Source organism: Sciurus vulgaris (genome assembly GCF_902686455.1).
Source record: "Sciurus vulgaris genome assembly, contig: HiC_scaffold_138_arrow_ctg1, whole genome shotgun sequence".
Lineage (NCBI taxonomy): Eukaryota > Metazoa > Chordata > Mammalia > Rodentia > Sciuridae > Sciurus > Sciurus vulgaris.
Genome location: NW_027632915.1, coordinates 1,079,614 through 1,101,376, shown reverse-complemented (window position 1 = coordinate 1,101,376; position 21,763 = coordinate 1,079,614). Strand labels below are relative to the sequence as shown.

General features: G+C 36.7%; 1 protein-coding gene across 1 annotated transcript; it reads right to left on the bottom strand.

Annotated features, from left to right (window-relative positions):
* Positions 1-207: 207 nt before the first annotated feature.
* Positions 208-3,400, bottom strand: LOC306652179 (olfactory receptor 14A2-like; the record flags this gene model as incomplete). The annotated part of the gene is given in 4 exon segments (XM_079125201.1): positions 208-234; positions 2,852-3,030; positions 3,033-3,227; positions 3,230-3,400. Coding segments are annotated over 4 exon segments (570 nt in total). The 5' UTR covers positions 3,399-3,400.
* Between the last annotated feature and the right edge of the window lie 18,363 nt (positions 3,401-21,763).

Here is a 21,763-nt window from a genome sequence, read left to right as displayed (position 1 = left end):
AAAGCTGTCATAACCCAATCACTTCATCTGAGCGTTCTTGCTTTGTCTCACATATGACCTTTTGTCAACACCTCATGTCGAAACCGCACCAATATGTAACCAGTCCAGGTGCCAATCAATAGATGAATGGGTTAAGAAACTATGGAAAATATGCATAATGGAGATTTGCTCAGTCATAAAAAAGAATGAAGTTTTGGCACTTGCCAGTCAAATGATGTAGTTCAGCACATCATGCTAAATGAGATATGCCAGAATCAGAAACTCAGGGGTTGAAATTTTTTTCATATGCTGAAACACAGACACAGTGAGGAGGAGAAAGGAAAGGTTAGATAGATAACATGAAGGTATAGGGAGGCTCAACAGAAAGAAGTTGAAGGGGAGGGAGGAGGGATGAAATGCAGAATGCGTTTAAAAATACTCCACTATGTGTTTGTATAAATACACCCTGGTGGATTCCATCGTTATATATAGCTATCAATCACAAATTTAAATACATGTAAATAAGTGGAGGGTAAACCAGGAGTGTAGAAGGGCAATAGTAGTAGGCAGGTGGGAAAGAATGGGGGCACTAGAAATGGGAACAGAAAGATGAAAAGAATGCCAGTGTTTTATATCCTGTTGCTTTGTTGTATCTTTTAAAGTAAGAGTTCAGAATTTTTTCAAGATTGTTTTGAATGCTTGAAGTCCCTTATCACTATAAAAATAAAATTTAAGGATCAGAATATAATTTTCTTCAAAATATATTTGGAATTTTGATAGTGTTTTCACATACTGTAATTGCCCTACTAGTTCTAGCAGGTAAGGTAGGGATATGTTATTACTCTCCCAGTGAATGCCAGAAATCACATATAGTACTTAACCTGGTATGTTATGGCTTTCCTACACATAAATGCCTAGGATAATTTTTAATTTTTAAATTAGGAATAGTAAGAAATTAACATGCAATAGTATTAGAAAAAGAAAAATTAAGTACTGTTAGAACATTTATTTAAATTTTGTGCATTGTTTATTTCTATAATTTTCCATTTGATGTATTCTGACTCTCATTAACTATAAGTAACTGAACTGACAGAAAGCTAAATCATTGGTAATGTGTGATTCCTGGACAAGATATGGAAACCTGTAAATAGAGATAGTTTGTTTCCTTCCTATATAATGTGAATGTTTTCTATTGAAATTTATCTTTCGTGTCTAATTGCCTTGACGAGAACTCAAAAACATGGCAGTTTGTGGCCAACTTCAATGCTAACTTCATCTCCTTCCTTCCACATGAAGGATTTCTCTCCCACGGCTGTGCCAGGCTTGGTGACATAGGTATTGTGTAAAATTGCCTTTATCTCTCTTTATAATTTTAGTTTTTAAATAAAACATTTTCATTTATTTTTAAACCTTCCACATAGTAATAATCTATTTTAATTTTTATTCTCAAATATACAAAGAATGATATAAACAATGATAAAATACATTGGCACAATAATCAGCAGTCCAAAATACTAATCATGACAAATAGAATAACAACAAAAACAGGAATTAGGGAATTGGTAAGTTGAAGAAATGCAAGTAAATTCAATGTTCTTATAACATTTCAAATAAATAATTTTATAATAATATAGTTAAAATAACAAAATAAAAATAAACACATTTATATTGTATGTGAACACTTAAAATATGGAATATAACATGAAAATGGAGATAAATGACAATTTTTGCCATTTTGTGGAAATTGTGAGAGCAAGAATTGTGTTTGTTTCCAATCTTCATCACCTTTTACTGAGACTTAGCATTTATATCTATGCTTATGCCAGAAATTCTGATTTTAGGTTTATGGTTGTTTTACATTTTTGTAGTCATAAACCATATGAGTTGCCTGCCTTAGAATAAGATATTCATTATTCTACAAGCACAGGTCATTATGCACTAGAATCTTGGGAGCAATCAGGGCCATATTTCTTTGTGCAGTCTCCAGTAAAGAATTTGTCTCCTCACTTCTTCCACCCCTAGAAGTTCCCTTCATTCTGCAGCATAGGATCACTTCCAGCTTCAGTGACAGCAAGGTAAAACCATTCTCCCACAGACATGTCCTTCTCTGAGGAAAATTTTAGTCTTCAGTTTTTTTGAATGTTGATGTAATTGAATTGTGACCACCAGCCAAGTAGAGAATTATGTTAACAGTTTCTGAGGAGCTGGCAAAGGAGAACTTCATAGGTCATTCAGAAGCCTGCTACAGTGCCATGGATGTCCAAATTACCTGTATACACTCTTGAGTTCATGCTCAAGAAAGTTCATGTTGGTTCTAAGATAATCATTAACGATTCATGGTCATAAACCTATAAACCTCATTGTAGTATTTCTAAATAAAATACATACCTATACAAATCAAGATATTCAATTATTTACCTTACATCCAAATGATCCCATACATCATAAAAAACCCACAAAACAGCAATTCATAAAGATATGTCATTGATCCTTCCTAGAGAATAGTTCTATTATTTTCCCCCTTAAAACTTATAATGAGGTACTTTCCATAGAATCTTGCACAGAGAAGTTTTGACATCTTTGTTCCTCAGGCTGTATATTATAGGGTTCAAAGATGGAGGCATAACAGAATAGAGAACAGACACCAGAAAGTCCACAGGATGTGGGGATTCAGGCACTGGCTTCAAATAGGCAGTAACACCAGTCACAAAATACATGGTCACCACCATGAGATGAAGCATGCAGGTGGAGAAGGCTCTTGACCTCCCTTGTGATGATGGCATTCTTGTGACGGTTTTAAAAATGTACCCATATGAAAATCCATTGACACAATGCAGAAAAGTGCATATATGACTCCAGTGACCACGCTCACATCAATGGTGACGTGCAACTTTGAACAAGAAATTTTCAGCAGAGACGGGACCTCACAGAAAAATTGTGGGAGTTTTCTGGAGCCACAGAAAGGTAGAGAGAAAGTTCCTGCACAGTGTAAGACCCCAAATAAACCCCCAAGGAACCAGGAGACAGCTACCATCTGCACACAGACCCCCTGTTCATGATGATATCATAGTTCAGAGGGTGGCAGATGGCTACATAGCGGTCATAGGACATGGCTGTAAGGTTGAAAAGCTCAGCTCCAGCAAACTGAATTACCAGCAGGACCTGTGAGACACATCCTGGGAAAGAGATGGTGCTTCTGTGGCACAAGGAGTTCAGAATGAAGTTTGGGACAGTGACTGAGACAAGCAAACATCAAGGAGGGACAAGTTCCTCAGGAAGAAGTACATGGGGGTGTGGAGACACTGGTCCATGGTGACCAGGATGATGATGAGAAGGTTCCCCACCAGTGCCACCAGGTAAATCAGCAAGAACAGGAAGCCCTGTGCAACCTGGAGCTCCTTGGTCTCAGAGAATGCCATGAGGTGGGACTCCATCCCCACCGTGTGGTTGGCCATGGCCACCATGCTGTGGACCTGCTGCAGGGAAAAGGATGGTGGACACATGTCAGGTTCATGCTGAGCCATTCTCTTGACCAGGGATGTGTGCTCAGTTCTGTCATGTGATAACACATACTCTCCTAACACACACTAGGTTCAATGACCATCCCAGGGTGCCACTCCCAATATAATCATGTAGGTGTATCATTATAATGAAGAAATGATAATGGTGATAGATGGTAAGTTAGAGAAGCACAAGGAATATGGGGAGAATGTTCACCATTATTATCCCACAGGATGTTTCTTTATGCACCCAAACACAAAATCCTCTCTCTCTCAGACTGTATTTCCACTGATTTACAAAAAATGGCACAGATAAATATAGCTGTATTAAGTAGAACCAGAGGAGTGCTGAGCATCACAAGGTAGAAATTTATCCTTCAATGTAAATGGGTCATTTAGTGTTTGAGAAAGAAGCATATGTAGAAAATATTTTATGTAGGCAATACAGAATAACTTTAATTGACTTTGAGTAAAAATAATGCATTTTGTAGTAAATTAGATATTTAGCTATAGATCTTTAGAAAATAAAGCAATTGCTTTCTACAGAAAATGATACTTTGCTTATTATTGCCATTGGCTTCTGTCAGACTTGTCAGACTTTTTCCATCTTCTGAGTTAGAGAGTTATTAAGGCCATTTCTAGGTAAGACAGCAGAACCCTCCTACTTCCTAGATTTCAAGGATGGTCTGTGTGTGAAGTTTAGGGAATTGCTTTTGCAGTCCAAACAGATTATATCAAGGCAGTGTATGACATTTACTCCTCTGAGGACCCCATCAAGTTGACATTTCTGAGGGTTGGACTTTGAAATTTTGCAGTCACAATGACTGAACTGCATGAGCCTGCAAAAGCTGACCAGGCTGCAGTAGAGAGAGAGCCATTGTACCTGTACTGACTGCCAACCAGACACTCCTTGGCTGTGCTCTGGGTTATTTCCTCTCCTGGAAATAAAGCCTTAGATTTTTAAATCTCCCAAGTAATCCTCTTCTTAAAGGACCTACTTTTCTATTACTTCTTCCAGTCGTTTATGTGTGATATGTGTTAAAAACCTAAGAAATAAGTGCACTTGAGAAGAATTAAAGGCAAATGTGGAGGGTACTGTATAAGAGAAAGCCTTTATAAAATAACACTGTAACTAATATTTGCTAACTTAGAGATTTTCTGGTTCTCTTCATCTCTAGTTCTAATTGTAAAATAAGGAATTGAAATTCTGTGATTGTCAAGAAACTTGCTTTTCTAAAATAGGTTTATTGCTCCATTTACATAAATTTTAATCAAATTCAAAAGCTCAGACTTGATCATTACATATTGTATGCATGTATCAGAAGTATTGGAATATCATATTGCAGCCCATAAATATGAACTATAACATCCAAATCAAATTTTTCAATCTTAAAGGGAGCACTTCAAAGGAAATTTAGATTTTGCCTAGATCAGCTCCTTTCTTGAAAACATACCTGGTTATGTATATATATTGTTCATGGAATACGTCTCTTCCCCCAATAATTTCCCTACCATCTCCTGAAGCCCCAGTGTTCAGACTTACCTAGAAAAATCAGAACATTGAAGTTTTCTCTTAAGAATTTTCAACCATCTCTTGTGTGAGGAAGAAGCTCACTATCTCAATATCCTTTTCTTTTCAGTGAGTCTGAAATAGTTTTCACTGTGCTGCAAACCATGCTTTGGGAAAAGGCAGGATTGAAGGAGGAGTAGAGTGCAGTTCTAACAGGTTCATGGCTGGTCCTTATGGACACTTCTTGGCCTGGAATGACAGCAGTGTACAGCCTGGCTCTGAGCCCTGGGCCTAACAGCTTGCTCTGTGCTCTGCCTCTTCCTGGAGTGCATTCTGAGAAGTTCCACCACTGGGAACTGGGAAACACTCCCAAAGCACTGGGGTTGTGCTCCACTGCAGTCAGAGGGATGTATTTCCTCTCTGATGTGGGAGCTCGAGCATATGTTTGAAGGGGCAAAAAATTAGGTTTTAGTGATTTTTGCTTCTTGTCCATATAATGTTTCCTCTGGTGGTTGGAAAATTTGCAATGGGATCTAAAATGTATCTCAAAATAAGGCATGAATACAGTAGCACAAAGAATCTCAGTTCTACTTCCATGATACAAAATTCACTCAGAAGTGCAAGAATGATACTTACAACAATAATAAGAATTATAACTAAAATTTCATTTACTCTATTGAAAATCTAAAACAGCATAAATCCCTGAAATGAATAGCACAAATCTAGAGTAGAATAATTGGCAATAATGGAATTAATTTCAAGAGTTAAATGAAAAATTTAACATAATGCTATGAAAAGCCGAATCCTAATTCAAGTGAGAGGTAGGAAAGTAGTCTCTGGGAGAGGGAAATGTATGTTAAATATTTAAGGAAGGAGTCCCTGGCTTATGTTAATATTAATAGCCATTATGATCCAGTTCTCAATTTACCTCTTCTTCCATCATTTTCATCTCATGTGACTTTTGCCTGCAACCTATATTGGGTGTGTTACACCTACAGTGTGATAATTGTGAAAATTCTATGGTCTGAAGAATAAAAGTAGGGAATCCCAGAAATAACTTTCCTAAGTGAACAAAAAATCCTCTTCATACATAATCACATGACATTTGACACTGTTTCCTTCCTGTATCTATAGCCTTCTCTACTTGATGAAATATTTGGTGTTTGGAGTTCTTGAGACAATTTATTACCTTTCCATTCCAATTTTTCTCCAGGTCAGTTGGACATCATGGCTGTAAACTCGTGTGGAGTGGCTAAGTTCTAAGAATGGTAGGTCCCAAAACTGTCATTCATAGAAGTTGAGACAGGAGGTCAGGATTCCATGGAAATCCCTTATACTGTGGATGGTCCCCATCATCCTAAGTACTCCTTAAGTCCATGATTGCCATCCCAAAAGTTATACCATTAAGTGAAGCAAGGTAGAAAATTTAACTCTCAAAACACAGAACTTACAGTTAGATGCCATTAAAGGAAAGGCACAAGAAAAGGCCCAGTGAAGGCAAAAAGTTCAAAAGAGGAGACATTTTAGGGAGATTCATGTTGTTATCATCCACTGTTATAAGAGTTCGTCCAGAGGGAGGGAAATAGTCTTAAGATAGACATTTGCAGAGAGTTTCAAATTGGCCAAACAAAATGTCAAAAAGTTATACCTTGCAGAGTGATGTGATTCATAAGTTCTTCTACTCTCTTATTTCCTAACTAGATTTATCTCTTTAATGAACAGGGCAAAGAACATTTCCTCCACCCACCCAACATGACATAGTAACTGGGAAAATGTCCTATGAACTTTCTAATGTTTTCCCTTTGTTACACAATTTTTTTTTTTTTTTTTGCAGATTTTAGTCATTTTTAGATAGAGCTTGCTCTAGAGTTCAAATCATCTGCTTGGTTGAGAGAAGAAAATGTGTTCACTGAGTTTCTAAGAAATCCATGCCAGCAAGATGTATCTGTGTCAATGGAATAAGCAGAAAGAAGTGAATTTAGAGGAGGAAAATCATGTTAATCTCTTCTGACTTGAGACCCACTTCACCTGAAAAATTAGTCCACAATGATTAATTTCATCCACAAGAATAGTTGAACTTAACTTGTCCCATTTTATCATAAATATAGATTCAACTCTCTTTTTATATGCAGGTAAATTTACATTACTGTGTTGCTCTGTTTCATATACTTTTTGGTAAAATGAACATAAAAGAGTCCCCTGCCATGGGTGGTCTCTGTGGATCCCTGGTGTTCTTGTGTCCCAAGAGGGCATTCTCTTTATATCATCATCCCATAGGCCTGTTGTAGTTTTCACATGAGATCCTTCTTTGTCTCCTTAACTGCTCAGGAGGAAATGAAATGCCTGCTAATGGAGAACAAACCTGGGCTCTATGATAGTAATAACCACAAAGAAAACCAAACACTTACAGAACAGCAATCAATTTAAAACCACAACTACAACACTAGTGACTATGGGAAATGTGGGCAGTAAAATATCATAATAAATGAAAAAGTTAAAAAATACTAAAAATAAAATTAATAAAGTCTGAAAATGTGACATGAGAAAAATGGAAATTTTATTAGTACATAATAAAGAATGAAAATAAGATTAAAGAAAAAATCAATAAAAAAGAACAAAATGAAAATAATGGTGGAATAGATAAAGGAAAAGTACAAAGGAAAAAGAGTCAGTTCCTCCTAGCTGAGAGGTCTGCTTGGATGCATGACTTTCCAAGTGTGTGGACACTGGTTCCAGAGGCCCTGAGCCTGCACATGTGGTGGGGTGGTCAATGTCTGAGCCACAGTGAACCTTTCTGAACTGGCTTAGGCATAGCACAAGCCACAACAGAGGCCCATGTCCACCTCTGCAGACCTCAATCTATGATGTCCTGGGAAGTGTCTTGGCCACAGGAAGGCCGTCTTCCCAGCTGAGCAATGGCATATGTGGCCCTGTGATATGGGCCTATTTCAGCTCCAGAGACTTCAGTGTGTGCTGCTGGGGGTGGGGTGCCTATCTAAGCCAAGGAATGCTCATCTCACAAGCTCAACTCCAGCACTAGGTGGGCCTCACAGGATGGGTGTATGCTTAGCATCAAAGACTTCACTCTGTGCACCTGGGGAATGTGGCAAATTTCCAAGCCCTGTAGTACACACAGGTTGTCTCTTGTTGTAAGCAGGGACAAACAAAGAAGTAGACTCTGTTCTGGAGTTGGAGGACAGGAACTGAGCAGTCTGTGACCCTGTCCCAGCACTTTCAGAACTGACTCCTCACCATACCACCCATAATGGTCTCTCTTCTTGTCAAAGAGGACAGTTTTACCTACACTGTGTCCTTCACTCACCAATGCAGCCTGTATTCTGCTTCCCAAACAGTTCTGCAGGCTCATTTCATTTTCCCTACCACAGTGTCTATGTGGCTTCTCCCACCTGGTCAAGATGCCAGTGTGTCCACAGGGAGCTCAAAGTTCCATTGCTGCAAGTTTTCTGCTCCCCAAAGCAGTCTAGTTCCTAATGATAAAACCTCTCTCAATAGGGCTTCTGGGTATAGAACTCTGGGAGTTTGCTAGCAGTGTTTTTATTTATTTTCTAAAGCTGGCTTGCTTTGAAGAAGACAACATGAAAAATCCCCAAATTGAATGCAAAGCTTCCATGGACCATGGATTTCGCTTGCAGCTAGGAATATGGTCTCAAGCTACTATTGGGACTAAATGCAATCTCCAGTCTACATTATGCTTAAGTATCTGGTTCCCCTGAATTGTACTTTAATAAGAGTCTGCTGAAATGACCTCTAACTACAAGACAAAAATGAAAAAGGAAAGAAATTCCTTATGTTTACTCTCTTTCATAGATAGTGAGATACTATCTTATCTATTATTCTACTTTTATTCTAAGATTTAATAAGAAATCTAAATACTTTGATGATGATATAAACAGAAAAGTTTACATTGCAGATTACATGAAGGCTTCACTACGTGAAAGAACTGGCACAAGTGCATGCCATATCTCAGGGGTTACATTTTACTTCTCTTCTCCCTTTCACCCTTTATTCTATAGGAACTAGAACTCAGACTGCTTAAATTAAGCAACTAAAAGTCAGTGGAAGAGACAGATAAAGCTTCACTACCACTTAGGAGCTGATATTTTTTTCATCGAATGCACTGATCATTTGTACCTTCTTGGGCTTCATTGTAATAACAAAACAATCACTTTTTTGTACATCTGATCTTGGCAGAATTTGGTGAATTTAACATTTTCGGAAATCCAATATGTAAACATGTAAAAATAATTGTACATGCTATGGAATGGCTCCAGAAACATCCATTTATAAAAGATTTTCCATAGCTATGTACTATTAGAATATGGTAGAAAATTTAAGAGGTGGATCTTAGGTGGAAGGATTGATGTCATTGGAGATGTTCCTCTGCAGAGAATGTCAGGACCTTGGTCTCTTTCTGTCTCTCTTTACTATGGGCCATACAGTTAATGGGCTACATCCCATGATCTTACCATGATGTGCTGCTCCATTTAAGGCACTAATGCAATGAGAGCAGCAGAGAATGGACTGAGACCTCAGAATCTGTGGGCAAACAAGTCTTTTTTCTTTAAATTTGATTATCTCAAGTATTTTGTTACAGTAAGGGAAAGTTGACTCATTTAACAATACACAACCCAATGGGATGATTTATTAAAGGCATTCAAGACCAGTTTGATATTTCAATATAAATTAATGAGTCTGAATATAAACAGGCTAAAATCATAAGATCATATAACAAAAGCAGGAAAACATTTGACAAAATAATAAAGCATTCATGATTTTAAAAATCTCTGAAAACTCTGAAAGTAAAATTCAATCACTATCCTATACAAAAAACATAATTAATGTTAGTAAATGATATTTTCTATCTAATACTAAGGGAAAAGAAAAAATTTCCACTTTCACCATTTCCATATATTATACCAAAAGTTCTAGAAAATGCAATAAGACAAGAAAGAAGTGATATGTATGTGAGGAAAGAAATAAAATGAATTTTTTTAAGTAATACTCCATATTTGTTTAATGTGTAAAAATGCATTCTACTGTCATGTATCACTAGAACAAATAAAAATAGAAGAAAAAACCTAAATTTTTTACAGTGAATAATTTCCAATGCATAAATTCTCAAATGATCATAAAACAACAACAAAAAAAAAACCTCTTGGAAAAATGAGTTATAATGAAGAATCACAGCAAGTTTCAGGATTCAAGATTAATATACAAATGTCACTTGTCTTCTGATATGTCAGTAATGAAAATTAAAATATTAAATTAGAAACATAATTTCATTTATATTGTCTCCAAAAATTTATAGGTATGAATTTAACAAAAGAATTATAACACCTATTTAAATTTTCAATGGAAAAATCTAAGAAGAACTAAGTAAATGGAGAATTCATTAAGGAAATTCATAAATAGAAAGATTCAATGTTGTTAAGATACCAGTATTTTCCAACTGGATCTACATAGTCAACACAGTATCAATCAAAATGACAGGAAGTCAGTTGGTATCATGTTGTATTTCATTTTCCTCTCTAAGTATTCTGTAATTTCTCTTGTGAATTTTTTCTTTGCGTGTTTCTCTTACCTTTTAAAACTTTTCACCTTAATGCTTACAGTCTCTAGTGTGTGTTAATAGGATTGGTGAGGATGTTGAGGAAAAGGTACACTTATACATTGCTGGTGGGACTGCAGATTGGGGCAGTCACTCTGGAAAGCAGTGTGGAAGTTCCTCAGAAAACTTGGAATGGATCCACCTTTGACCCAGCTATCCCACTCCTTGACCTACACCTGAAGGACTTAAAATCAACATATTTCATTTACACAGTCACGTTGACATTTATAGCAACTCAATTCACAATAGCTAGGTTGTGGAACTAACCTACGTGCTCTTCAATAGATGAATGGATAGAGAAACTGTGATACACACACACACACACACACACACACAATAAAATGATGGCATTTGCAGGTAAATGGATGGAGTTGGAGAATAGCTTGCTAAGTGAAATAAGCCAATCCCAACAAATTACCTAGTATACGTTTTCCTTTCAGTATATATACATCTGACTGATAGGTACATGCATGGCATTCACCACATCATTAATTATCAGGGACATGGAAAATGAACGCTACAAATGGATACCAACACACATCAGAATCACTTTATTCAAAATAGGAGTAATACCAAGTGTTTGTGAGAATGTGGAACAATTACATCCCCATACACTACTGGTTGGTATGTAAAGTACCATGTTATATTAGACCATGTGAAAGATAGTATGACTTGAAAAGTAATCTGGTAATTTTTCAAAGAGTTAGACATAGAGTTACCATAGGACTTCCTAATTCTACTCCTAGTTATATACCAAAAGTAAATGAAAACACATTTTTACACAAAAATCTGTACACATTTTCATAAAAATAGATAATGAGCCCAGAGCAAAGGTACATTAATTGATAGAAAAATAACAAAACATACTGTATCCATATGGTAGAATATTGTAGAATAATATGATAATTGAAGTTTTACACCTGCAACACTGACAGACTTTGAGAAGAAGCTAAGTAAAATAGACCAGCCCTGTAATACTAATAACCTTGTTTATAAGAGTGATCTGGAGTGTTCAAATCTGTGGAGATGAGAAGTGGATCAGTTTGCATAAATTGGTGGTGTAGGATGGAGTTTGACTGGGAATAATGAAGAATTGGGGGTAATAAAGATGTAAAATCATTTCAATTATTGCTGCACTATGGGTATACTAAATATACTAAAAAACATTGAATTTTATACTTTAAATGGGTAATTTTTTGGCATGGGTAATACATGTCAGTAAAACTGCTATGCCCCATAGAGAAGGGGTCAGAATTCTACTGGAGGTTTCCTTCCTCTAGCCGGCATGTGACATTATGTGCTTAGTGACAACTGTAAGATCCCCTGGCACTTGATAGCTACCCCTTCATCCACATTGAGCACTGCCAGGCACAATTCCTCACAGGAAAATGTGCTACTTAGCTCTCATGTGACCTCTGATGTCCCTGTTCAATTGTGTGGCCTCTGAACCAGGGTGCCCACAAAGCTACATTCTCAGTTCCCAGCTGCTCATCTGAAGCAATGGAATATTACTCAGCCATGAAGAGGAATATAATCATGGAACTTGCAGGTAAATGGAAGAAGTTGGAGATTATCATGCTAAGTGAGATAAGCCAATTCCCAAAAACCAAAGGTGGAATGATATCTCTGTTAATCAGGTCATGACACATAAGGGGGGGTAGGAAGGAGGCAAAAACCGAGGAAGGATAGATTATATGGAGGAAAAAAAGGGGTGGGAGTGTTGGAGGGAAGGAAAAATAACAGAATGAGACAAACATTATTACCCTATGTACATGTATGATTACACCAATGGTGCAACTCTACTTCATGTACTACCAGAGAAACAAGTTATACCCCAATTGTTTACAATGAAGCAAAATAAATAAAATATAAAAAAGAAGTCATTTCAAATTGAATTTATTTATTTTTTTAAATAATTGTGATTCACTTAGCATGATACTCAACTTCATCCATTTGCCTGTAAATGCCATAATTTTATTATTCTTTATGGCTAAGTAATATTCCACTGTGCATATATTCGGCAGTTTCTTTATCCATTCATCACTTGAAGGGTGTCTAGGTTGGTTCCACTATGTAACTATTGTGAATTGAGCAGCTGTGAACATTGATGTGGCTGCATCAATATGGTATGCGGACTTTAAATCCTTTGGGTATAGGTCAAGGAGTGGGGTAGTTGGGTCAAATAGTTGTCCCATTCCAAGTTTTCTAAGGAATCTCACACTGCTTTCCAGAGTGGCTGCACTAATTTGCAACCTCACCAGCATTGTATGAGTATACATTTTCCCCACATCCTCACCAATACCTATTGTTGCTTGTATTCTTGATAATCGCCATTCTAACTGTGGTGAGATGGAATCTTAAGGTAGTATTGATTGCATTTCTCTTATTACTAAAGATGGTGAACATTTTTTCATATGTTTGTTAATTGCTTGTAGATCTTCATCTGTGAAGTGTCTGTTCATATCCTTAGCCTATTTGTTGATTGGGTTATTTGTATTCTTTGTGTAGAGTTTTTTGAGTTCTTTATAGATTCTGGAAATTAGCGCTCTATCTGAAGTATGAGTGGCAAAGATTTTCTCCCACTCTGTAGACTCTCTCTTTGCATTGCTGATAGTTTCCTTTGCTGAGAGAAAGCTACTTAGTTTGAATGTGTCTCAGTTATTGATTCTTGCTTTTATTTCTTGTGCTATGGGAGTCCTGTTAAGTAGGTCTGATACTAAGCCAACAAGTTGAAGATTTGGACCTACTTTTTCTTCTTAAGATGCAGGGTCTCTGGTCTGATTCTGAGGTCCTTGATCCATTGTGAGTTGAGTTTTGTGCATGGTGAGAGATGGGGGTTTTGTTTCATTCTGTTGCATATGGATCACCAGTTTTCCCAGCACCATTTCTTGAAGAGGCTGTGTTTTCTCCATTGCATATTTTTGGCACCTTTGTCTAGTATGAGAAAATTGTATTTATTTGGGTTTGCGTCCGTGTTCTCTGTTCTGTACCATTGATATACCTATTTTGGTGCCAATACCATGCCGTTTTTGTTACTATTGCTTTGTAGTATAGTTGAAGGACTGGTATTGAAATACCCCCTGCTTCACTATTCCTGCTAAGGATTGCTTTAGCGATACTGGGTTTCTTATTCTTCCAGAATAATTTCATGATTCCTTGCTCTATTTCTGTAAGGTACGTCTCTGGGATTTTATTTGGAATTGCATTGAATCTGTATAGCACTTTTGGTAGTATGGCCATTTTGACAATATTACTTCTGCCTATCCAAGAAGATGGGAGATTTTTCCATCTTCTAAGGTGTTCTTTAATTTCTTTCTTTATTGTTCTGTAGTTCTCATTGTAGAGGTCTTTTACCTCTTTTGTTAGACTGATGCCCAAGTATTTTATTTTTTCAAGGCTATTGTGAATGGGGTAGTTTTTGTAACTTCTCTTTCTGAAGATTCATCACTTATGTATAAAAATGCATTGGATTTATTAGCATTAATCTTATCCTGCTACTTTACTGAATTCACTTATGAGTTCTAAAAGTTTTCTGGTGGAATTTCCGGGTTCCTCTGAATATATAATCATGTCATCAGCAAGTAGGGATAATTTGATTTCTTCTTTTCCTATTCGTATCCCTTTAATTTCCTTGGTCTGTCTAATTATTCTGGGTAGAGTTTCGTGGACAATGTTGAATAGAAGTGGCGAAAGAGGACATCCCTGCCTTGTTCCAGGTTTTAGGGGGAATGCTTTCAGTTTTTCACCATTTAGAATGTTATTGGCCATGGGCTTAGCGTAGATGGCCTTTACAATGTTAAGGAATGTTCCCACTATTCCTACTTTTTCCAGTGTTTTGAGCATGAAGGGATGCTGTATTTTACCAAATGCTCTCTCTCTGCATCTATTGCAATAATCATGTGATTCTTGACTTTAAGTCTGTTGATATAGTGAATTACATTTACTGATTTCCAGATGTTGAACCAACTTTGCATCCCTGGGATAAAAACCACTTGATCGTGGTGCACTATCATTTTAATATATTTTTGTATGCGATTTGCTGAGATTTTGTTGATAATTTTTGCAACAATGTTTATTAAGGATATTGGTCTGAAATTTTCTTTCCTCAATGTGTCTCTGTCTGGTTTGGGTATCAGGGTGATAATGGCTTCATAGAATGAGTTTGGGAAGGTTCCCTCCTCTTCTGTTTCATGAAATACTTTGAGAAGTATTGGAATGAGCTCTTCTTTAAAGGTTTTGTAGAACACGACTGAGAACCCATCTGGTCCTGGACTTTTCTTTGTTGGTAGGCTTTTGATGACTTCTTCTATTTCATTACTTGAAATTGATCTATTAAAATTGTGTATGTCCTCCTGGTTCAGTTTAGGTAATTCATATGTCTCTAGAAACCTTTTGATATCTTTGAGAATTTCTATTTTGTTGGAGTATAGATTTTCAAAATAGCTTCTAATTATGTTTTGTATTTCAATCGTCTGTTGTGATATTTCCTTGTACATTCTGAATTGTAGTAATTTGGGTTTTCTCTCTTCTTCTCGTTGTTAGTGTGGCTAAGGGTTTATCAATTTTGTTTATTTTTTCAAAGAACCAACTATTTATTTTGTCAATTTTTTTGATTGTTACTTTTGTTTCAATTTCATTGACTTCAGCTCTGATTTTAATTGTTTCCTCTCTTCTACTATTTTTCATTTTGCTCTGTTCTTTTTCTAGGACTTTGAGCCATAGTGTTAGTTCTTTTATTTGTTGATTTTTTGTTCTTTTATTTAATGCACTCCAAGAAATAAATTTTCTTCTAAGAAATGCTTTCATACTGTCCCAGAGATTTTGATATGTTGTTTCTTTGTTCTCATTTACCTCTAAGAATTTTTTAAATTTCCTTCCTGATATCTTCTGTTATCCATTCATCATACAATAGCATATTGTTTAATCTCCAGGTGTTGGAGTAGTTTCTGTTTTTTACTGTCATTTACTTCTAATTTCAATCCATTATGATCTGATAGAATACAAGGTAGTATCTCTGTCTTCTTGTATTTTCTAACAGTACCTTTGTGGCATAAAATATGGTCTATTTTAGAGAAGGATCCATGTGCTGCGGAGAAGAAAGTGTATTCGCTCTTTGTTGGATGGTATGTTTTATAAATGTCCATTAAGTCTTAATTATTGATTGTGTTTTTGAGATCTATGGTTTCTTTTTCCATTTTTGTTTGGAGGATCTGTCCAGTGGTGAGAGAGGTGTGTTCAAATCACCTAGTATTATTGTGTTGTTGTCTATTTGATTTCTGGCATTGAGAAGGATTTGTTTGACATATATGGATGAGCCACAGTTGAGGGCATAGATATTTATGATTGTTATGTCTTGGTGATTTATGCTTCCCTTAAGCAGTATGAAATGTCCTTTTTTATCCCTTCTGACTAACTTTGGCTTGAAGTCCACATTATCTGATATGAGGGTGAATACTCCAGCTTTTTGCTCTGTCCAAATGCATGGTATGTTTTTTCCCATCCTTTCACCTTTAGTCTATGGGAATCTCTTTCTATGAGTTGAGTCTCTTGCACGCAGCAAATTTTTGGATCTTTCTTTCTAATCCAATGTGCCAGTCTATGTCTTTTGATTGATGAGTTCAGGCCATTAACATTCAGGGTTATCATTGTGATATGATTTGTATTCCCAGTCATTTGACTCATTTTTGTTTTTTGACATGATTTGGTTTCTCCTTTATTTGGTTGTTCCTATAGGGTAGTTACTCCCTTTGCTGATTTACATCGTTGTTTTTCATCTCTTCCTCATGGAATATTTTGCAGAGAATGTTCTGTAATCCTGGCTTTCTTTTTGTAAATTCTTTTAGCTTTTGTTTATCATCGAAGGATTTTATTTCATTGTCAAATCTGATGGTAAGTTTTTCTGGGTATAAGAGTCTTGGTTGGCATCCATTTTCTTTTAGAGCTTGAAAAATGTTGTTCCAGGCCCTTTTAGCATTTAGTGTCTAGATTGAAAAATCTGCTGATATTCTTATTGGTTTCCCCCTGAATGTAATTGGATTCTTTTCTCTCGCAGCCTTTAAAATTCTGTCTTTATTTTGTATGTTACATATTTTCATTATAATGCGCCTTGGTGTGGGTCTATTGTAATTTTGTGTATTTGGAGTCCTATACGCCTCTTGTATTTAATTTTCCATTTCATTCTTCAGGTTTGGGAAATTTTCTGATATTATTTCATTGAATAGATTGTTCATTCCTTTGGTTTGTGTCTCTCAGCCTTCCTCAATACCGATAATTCTTAAATTTGGCCTTTTCATGATATCCCATAGTTCTTGTAGATTCGTGATTTCTTACCATCTTCTCTGTTTGATCAACTTTGTTTTCAAGGTTAAATATTTTGTCTTCAATATCTGATGTCTTTCTTCCAGGTGTTCAATCTTATTGGTTATGCTTTCTATGGAGTTTTTAACTTGGTTTAATTTTTCCTTCATTTCAAGTATTTCTGTTTGGTTTTTTTTTTTTTTTTTTTCAATATCTCTAACCCTTTTTTGAAATGATCTTTTGTTTCCTGTAATTGCTCTTTTAACTGTGGATTGGTATGATCATTCAATGCCTGCATTTGCTCTTTCATCTCCTCCTTCATTGCCTGCATTTGCTCTTTCATCTCCTCATTTGCTTCCCTGGTCGTTTTGATGATGTATGTTCTGAACTCCCTTTCTGACATTTCTTCTGCCATGCTGTCATTGGATATTATTGCTATACCATCTAGGTTTGTTTGGGACATTTTCTTCCCTTGTTTTCTCATATTGTTCAGGTATCTACCCCTCTAGTGGTGAAACTCTGGGATATTGCACATTTCCTTTATTGACTAATATTGTCTCTGTAGATTTCCAATAACTCATCTCTTAGCCTTCAGTAGCCTGAAGTCTTGGAGGAACTTGATAATGCAGTGTTCCACTAGGAAGTTGGCCTTCTACGGGTGGTGTCCTTCAGATGGGGTATATTCCCTGGTGGCTCTGAGTTGGTCCTGAGTCTCTCAATACCTCCTCTCCTTGGCTCCTGGGTCTTCTCAAAGGACTTCTAGCCTCCTGTAGTTGTCTCAGGAAGGGAGTTGCCCTTCCAATGATGATGGCCACACCCTCAGGAGTAATTCAAAATGCCTGCACCAGCCTATAAAGAAGCCTCTGGCTAGCTCCGTGATTGGGACAAACCTCGACGTAGTGGTCAGGTGGGGTTGTTCAGTGGTGGCGTCTGTCTTTGGCCTGGTGGTTGGGCAGGTTGGCTACCCCCAACCCAGCTCTGCAAGGCAGGTGGTTTGGGTGCCTGCCTGCTACCTCCAGGATGCAAGCGGCCTGACTCACCCATCAGCTCGCTGTAGGACTATGACCAACCAGTGATGGCACCGACCTAGGTGCAGGGGTCAGGCGGGGTCGCTCCCTGAGTTCTCTTGTTCTTGAATTGACTGTGTGATCCTTCTAGAAAAGAGTCCAGTCTGTCGATTTTCAAGTGTATGATTTTGATCTCATTCCTACTCTTATTTTCTTACTAAAGACAGTAAGTACTTTTAATATTTGGTTCTATTCTTTCCTTGTACTCTTCACATTGTTAACTATCCTTTTCTCATAATCAATTTTGTCAAAGCTTTGTTCTTTGTTAGTCTCTTCAAACAATAAGTCTCAGGATTGCTGAATCTATTTATTATTAGATTAACTTTTTATCTCACATTTAGTTTTCCTTCCTTTCTGTTCTCTTGGTTTGCTCTGCTGTCTTTTGGAGTGAGAAGCCTCACTCCTCACTTTTCACTCTCTACAGTAACAGGCATCTCTCGGCTGTGTGTTCCCATGTACTACCTCAAATGCCTCCCACAGGCCTTTTTAAGTTGTGTTTTTAATGCCCAACATTTCAAAATTTTTTCCAGTTTCTACTATTTATTTCTTAACATTTAGTGATATGTAGGTTCTTTTGGGGGCAATGTAGAGGATCTCTGCCTTTATTGCCAAATTTTTAAAAATTTCTTTGCAATCAAACATGCAGTTGGAAATTTTTTGAAATATGATTTGTGGGTTGCTATATGACCGCCTTTCATAAGTGTACTATGTGTTCTTGTCAAGAATATATATTACTTAACAGTCAGGTGTATTGGATCAAGCTTATTTTCTTTATTTTTTATTCTTATTTCTTTATTCTTTAAAAAAAAAAAAAAAACTCCTAAGCATTTTTATTGATTTTCCATCAAAATGAATTACCCTGTACAATAATGTGCAGGGAGAAAGCTAACCTTAAAATAGACATTAAAGCCTCATCTTTATTCTTATTCATATCTTTTCCTACTTGATCTGTTAGTTGCTGACAGAGACATACTAAAATTTCCTATCATACTCAAGGATTAGACACTTTCCTTCTAAATTTTGTTAAATGTTTTTTTAAGATTCTGCTGTTATGAGCAGGGAGGTTCGTGGTGGATAGAATTTCCTATTGAATTTTTCCTTTTGTTATTCTGTAATCACTAGAATTATCAATAATAATGTTTTAATTCCAAAATATTTTAGTCTGAATATTTAAATCTAAATAATTTAATATTTGGCTACATTTGTTTTTAAGTGGCTTGTGTATTTGTGGTGTATTTCTTCCCCAGGCTTTGCTACTATGCTTTTGTGTCATGGATCTCTTGAAACAGCACACAACTAATTAGGAGCAAAACGTCTCATTTGAGCATCTCAGTCTTCTAATTTCAAGATTAATTGATGTTTATAGCAGCATAATTCACAGGAGCCAAGCTATGAAGCCTGCCAAGGTACCCTTCAACAGAAGAAAGGATAAGAAAATATGGTATATTTACACAATGGGATAATACTCAGCCACAAAGAAGAATGAAATCATGGCATTTGCTGGTAAATGGATGGAACTGGAGATTTACATGCTGAGTGAAATAAGCCAGACTCTGAAAGGCAAAGGTCCGATGTTCTCTCTGGTATGAAAAAGTAGTCCAAAGTGAAAGAAAGAAAGGGAAAAAGAGAAAGAGAAAGAAGAAAAAAAGTAGTGTGTGTGTGTGTGTGTGTGTGTGTGTGTGTGTGTGTGTGAATTCCATCAAAATAGAAGAAAGATCAGTGGAGTGGAGGAAGGGGATTGAGGAGGCGGGAGGAGGGACAGGATAAGGGCAGAACTGTGAAATGAATCGGATCTAACTTCCCTGTGTACATATATGAATACACCAGAGCGAATCTCACCATCTTGTTCATCCACATGACACAATTAAAAAGAAACTGTAAGTAAATATCAGAAAGATCAGTGGAATAGAGAGAAAGGAATGAGGGAGGGAGAAGGGGAGGGAGAGGGGAAATAGTGGGGACTGAATTAGAGCAGATTACATTCCATGCTTTCACAATTATGTCAAAGTGAATATCCAATAAAAATTTCATTTGTCTTATAATTACTTATATATTTGAATTTATTTGTCCTGTTACATCTTGTACTTCCATTTTGATACACTTTTTCTTTATTTCCTTTCTGCATTTTTTTTTCTTTTGAATTGGCTATTTTAATAGGAACACATGTGTGGCATTTAGTACATTCTTCCTCTTGTGTAACGGCTGCCTCCGTCTAGTTCTGAGACATTTTCACCTTCTCCACTGGGCCTTGCCAGTCCATCCCTCCTCCTGACCTCAGCTCCTGGCAGCCAGCCCTCTGTGATGCTTCACATAAATGGAATTGTATAATGTAATACATGACCTTGTGTGTCTGGCTTCTTTCCCTTAGCATAATGTGTTTGAAGTTCATTCACATTGTAGCAAATAATTATTTCATTCTCTTTTGTGACAGAAATAGTATTCCATTGTATGGATATATGACATTTTGTTTATCCACTCATGTATTGATAGACATGGGTTGTTCCATCTTCTGGCTATCACAAATCATGCTGCCATGAATATCTCTGTGTGTGTATTTATGAGTCCCAATTTTTAAACCTTTGGGACTAGACACCTAGCAGTACAAAAGCAGTTAGATGGTAATGGTAAATTTTTTATAAATTCTTTTTAATTAGAGCATTATAGTTATACATAACAGTTGGGTTCATTATTTTGAGGGAGCTACTGGGGATTGAACTGAGGGACCCACATCCCCAGCCCTATTTTGTATTTTATTAAGAGACAGGGTCTCATTGAGTTGTTTTAGGATCTCAGCATTGCTGAGGCTTGCTTTGAACTTTTGATCCTCCTGCCTCAGCCTCTGGAACTGCTGGGATTACAGGCATGCAACACCCTGCCCGGCAAGTTGAGTTCATTTTGACAAAATCAAACAAGCATGGGGTTTGATTTACTACATTTCAGTCCCTGGTGCTTACACTTTCCCTTCCATCCTCCCTCCACCTCTTCTCCTTCTTTGACTACTGATCTTCCTTCTACTCATTTGTTTATTTATTTATTTTTGGGTGGTATTGGGTATTGAACTGAGGGACACTTAGCCACTGAGCCACATCCTCAGTTCTATTCTGTATTTTATTTAGAGAGAGGGTCTCCTGAGTTGCTTAGAACTTTGCTTTTGCTGAGCTGGCTTTGAACTCATAATCTACCTACCTCAGCTTTTGGAGCTGCTGGTATCACAGGCTTGTGCCTATTTATTAATTTTTTATTAGTGCTTGATACACATACATAAAGGTGGAATTCACTGTGGCATATTTTATGTGCACAGTGAGTGATTTTGTTAAATTCCTTCTGCATTTCCTTCCCTTTCCAGTCCCTCCTCTCTTCCTCTTGGTCTCCTTCCTCTACTCCACTGACCTTTCCTATATCTTTATGTTATCCAATCTCCTCCTCTCCCTCCTTTTTCCTTTGCTTTGGTTCCACAGATGAGAGAAAATATTTGACCTTTGATTTTCTGAGTGTGACTTATTTCACTTAGCATGATATTCTCCAGTTCCATCCACTTACCATCAAATGTCATTATTTCATTCTTCTTTATGACTGAGTAAAACTCTATTGTGTATATTTACCACATTTTCTTAATCCATTCATCCACTGATGGGCAGCTGGGCTGCTTCCATAATTTGGCTATTGTGAATTGTGCTATTATAAACATTGAAGTGACTGTCTTATTGTGGTAGGCTGATTTTAGTTCTTTTGGATGTATGCTGAGGAGTGGGATAGCTGGATCATATGGTAGTTCCATTCC